Source organism: Notothenia coriiceps, unplaced genomic scaffold, assembly GCF_000735185.1.
Source record: "Notothenia coriiceps isolate Sejong01 unplaced genomic scaffold, NC01 NC01_scaffold00022774, whole genome shotgun sequence".
NCBI classification, from domain to species: domain Eukaryota; kingdom Metazoa; phylum Chordata; class Actinopteri; order Perciformes; family Nototheniidae; genus Notothenia; species Notothenia coriiceps.
In genome coordinates this window covers 2,636-5,581 of record NW_011355475.1, presented here as the reverse complement: position 1 = coordinate 5,581, position 2,946 = coordinate 2,636, and the positions used below count along the sequence as shown (strand labels likewise).

General features: G+C 38.6%; 1 protein-coding gene across 1 annotated transcript; it reads right to left on the bottom strand.

The window, feature by feature from the left end:
- Window positions 1-197: 197 nt before the first annotated feature.
- On the bottom strand, window positions 198-2,652 carry LOC104954077 (ectonucleotide pyrophosphatase/phosphodiesterase family member 2; the record flags this gene model as incomplete). The annotated part of the gene is made up of 4 exons (XM_010781132.1): window positions 2,545-2,652; window positions 1,641-1,763; window positions 979-1,010; window positions 198-357 (listed from the first exon to the last, which is right to left on the bottom strand). Coding segments are annotated over exons 1-4 (379 nt in total), but the record flags the coding sequence as incomplete, so codon positions are not given.
- Between the last annotated feature and the right edge of the window lie 294 nt (window positions 2,653-2,946).

The following is a 2,946-nucleotide window of genomic DNA, read 5'->3' as shown; positions in this document are numbered from 1 at the left end:
GTGACACGAAAAAAAGGGGGACATCGTAATGGTGAACACGAATCAATAGATTAAATGTCGTGACTATAACACGAAATGCCGTGAGACTCGGTTGTGTATTTTGTGTTTGGGGAATTTTCGTTGCATTGTTTTTTACTTTAACATGTTGACCACTTCAAAAAGGCCAACAATTCCAACCTGAGAATGCAATTAAAAACATCTAAAAGTGATGGAGTGCAGACTTGGATACCTCTCAAACAGCCACTTTAGGTCCACCAGGACGTTAACGTCTTCGATGCGCCGGCTGTTGGCAAAGTGGAGGCGCTTCGGCAGGTTGGCCTTCAGGTAAGGCTTGATCTTTTGGTCTGGTTTCTTACACTGAAATCCCCAGAAAAACAGACAGTGTTGTATTGGTTTTACTTGCACACATCATCATTTCATAAAAAATGATCTTATTTTCTGGATGTGGCTCTCACATTCGGGCTGCACAATATATAGAAAATCTATCCTTATTGTGATGCAACATTCTCGGTATAAGATTCCCATAGATAGCTAGGTCTGTGATAAATCATATATTTGATAATATTTTGTTATATGTGCCATGCATTCAGGTCTGGATATACTGTATATATTTTGCCAGTCAGATGAAGCCCTATGGCTCTAGATGTCCCTCCTCCCATGTAGAAGTAACGCCATTGGCTGAGGTGGTAAGGCTAATGGACTTGAGCTGAGCGTCGGTAAAAGGAAATAGACAAACGAAGAAAATATGGGGGATGAAGGAGCAGAGGAAGAACTTTTTATTACAAATAATGTTTTCATGCAAGTCATACCGAACGCATGTGACCACCACCAGAGGTAACACCAGATGTGCAGAGTGCAGTGCCATTAACGCACAGCCGTCCAGTATTTAACGTCTTCCTGATATCGTGCAGCCCTATCTAACATTATACTTTTAGCAGTTAAAAGTTGTAGATGTTGGTGGGTGCATGGAAGACTCACAGTCATGTTGGCCACAAGTCCAGCTGAGTCAACTGTTGAAAGTTGAAAATGTCATTACACCAAACGCATAGCACAAACATGTGCTCAACTTGATTCCCCACACAATTTTTGTTTTTACCAACAGCCAATTATGAACAGATGTCAGATATCGGAAATCAGAACGGCTACACATTTTCACTTTTTTTTTTAACACTTTTGGAAACATGTGATAATGTACCGTAAGTACACAACTCTACAAATATGACTTCAAACTGTTTGGGGTTTGTCACTGGTTGAGAATGTATTTGGAAGTGTTGAAGGAGATTGGCGTTGTTGCATTTTGCACCAAGAGATGGTTGCCAAACAACATCACTATCAAAGTGATGACTCAAAGACATATTTCCCTTAGAGTAAGTCATCTTATTTTCTTAAGCTAGGTATCCCTGATACCCCTGCAAACATTTAATACACGACTCATTTAATTGGACTCCTCTGTGGAGTTACTTTTTGTTGGAATAATAAACTGGCTGAACATCAGGGACTACTAGACACGCTACATCTGGATGCCGAACAGATGCGTCAGGGTTTAGGTTAATATTAGTGTTTCTTAGTCAGAGATACCTGCTGAATTCCAACAACTTCAGCGTGGATCATAAAGCAGAATAAACAGTCTGTAAACTCACACACTATGTTGTTGTGTTTGGTTCTGATGCGCCCAAATGGTCCCTCAGTCACCCAGTAGTTTCTGATGTCGCCCACCAGATCCTGCAGCACCTCCTTCCTCTCGCAACTAATTTCCTCCATACCTGCAACAGTAATAAACACTTTTATTAATCCCTATTATATTATAACAAAAAAAAATGAACCTAAATGGTTTAACATGTTTCTCTCATCAACTGCAATTCACCGGCACTCAACACTTCCATTAAACTACCGATGTTTATATCCATGAAGCCGATAGTTTCGTTACAAAGGAAAATTAGATCGGAAAAGTTGTGGGTAAGGACCATGAAAATGTGCACATGTGTAATATCAGGCAGAAAATTAGCTGCTTTGTTAGCAGGAGACTCATCATATGAAACACAACAGAACTACTGCCAATGGAATCCTAGCAAAAGCTAAAGCACCTTTCAAGCACTGCAAGTTTAACTAAAATTAATGGAAGTCAGAAGGTAAGGACCATACTGTAGATGAGCCCCTGGTGCAAATTATAGGACTTATGCATCATAAAGTACATACAAAATGTATTCCAGCAACATGTGTACACTACTAGAAATCTTTGTTCAACCCATTTTTAGATTGTCGTCTCATTAGTTAAAACATAACACATCACAAAGAAAAATAATAAATGTTCCTTTTCACCATCATATTCAAATTTTCTTAGTAATAGATTTCCATTTGAATATTTTTTATGATTTAAATGATCTCAATAAAATCTTACCTAGCGACAGACCATCAATAAATACAATAAACATAGTGTGAGATATTTAAAAAAACAATCTCGCTCATTGGCACTGATTTGATTATTCATTGTGTTTCATTATTAAAATGATGCTGCTGAAAGAGAGAAAATGTTTGGTATGCTACCGTGATCTGCCACGATGACGATGTTGAGACAGCGGTGGAGGCCGATCTGCTTCAGGCCGTTCATGAGCTGACCAATGATCTTATCCACACCCTGGAGAGCTTCAATCAGCTGCAGAACACACACACGCACACACACACACACACACACACACACACACACACACACACACACACACACACACACACACACACAAAGGCTTAATATCTCAAATGTTCTAGGCTCCCATTCCCTTGTGCTATAATATGATGCAAAGGGATACAAGAATGTATACACAATTCTTATTCTTGATTGTAATAATAGTAATAATAATACTTTTTAAAGACAATAATCAAGCAACAGCTTAAATAGAGTAAACTTACGGCAAATAGAGGACATTTATAAAAAGGTTAACATATAGAAGA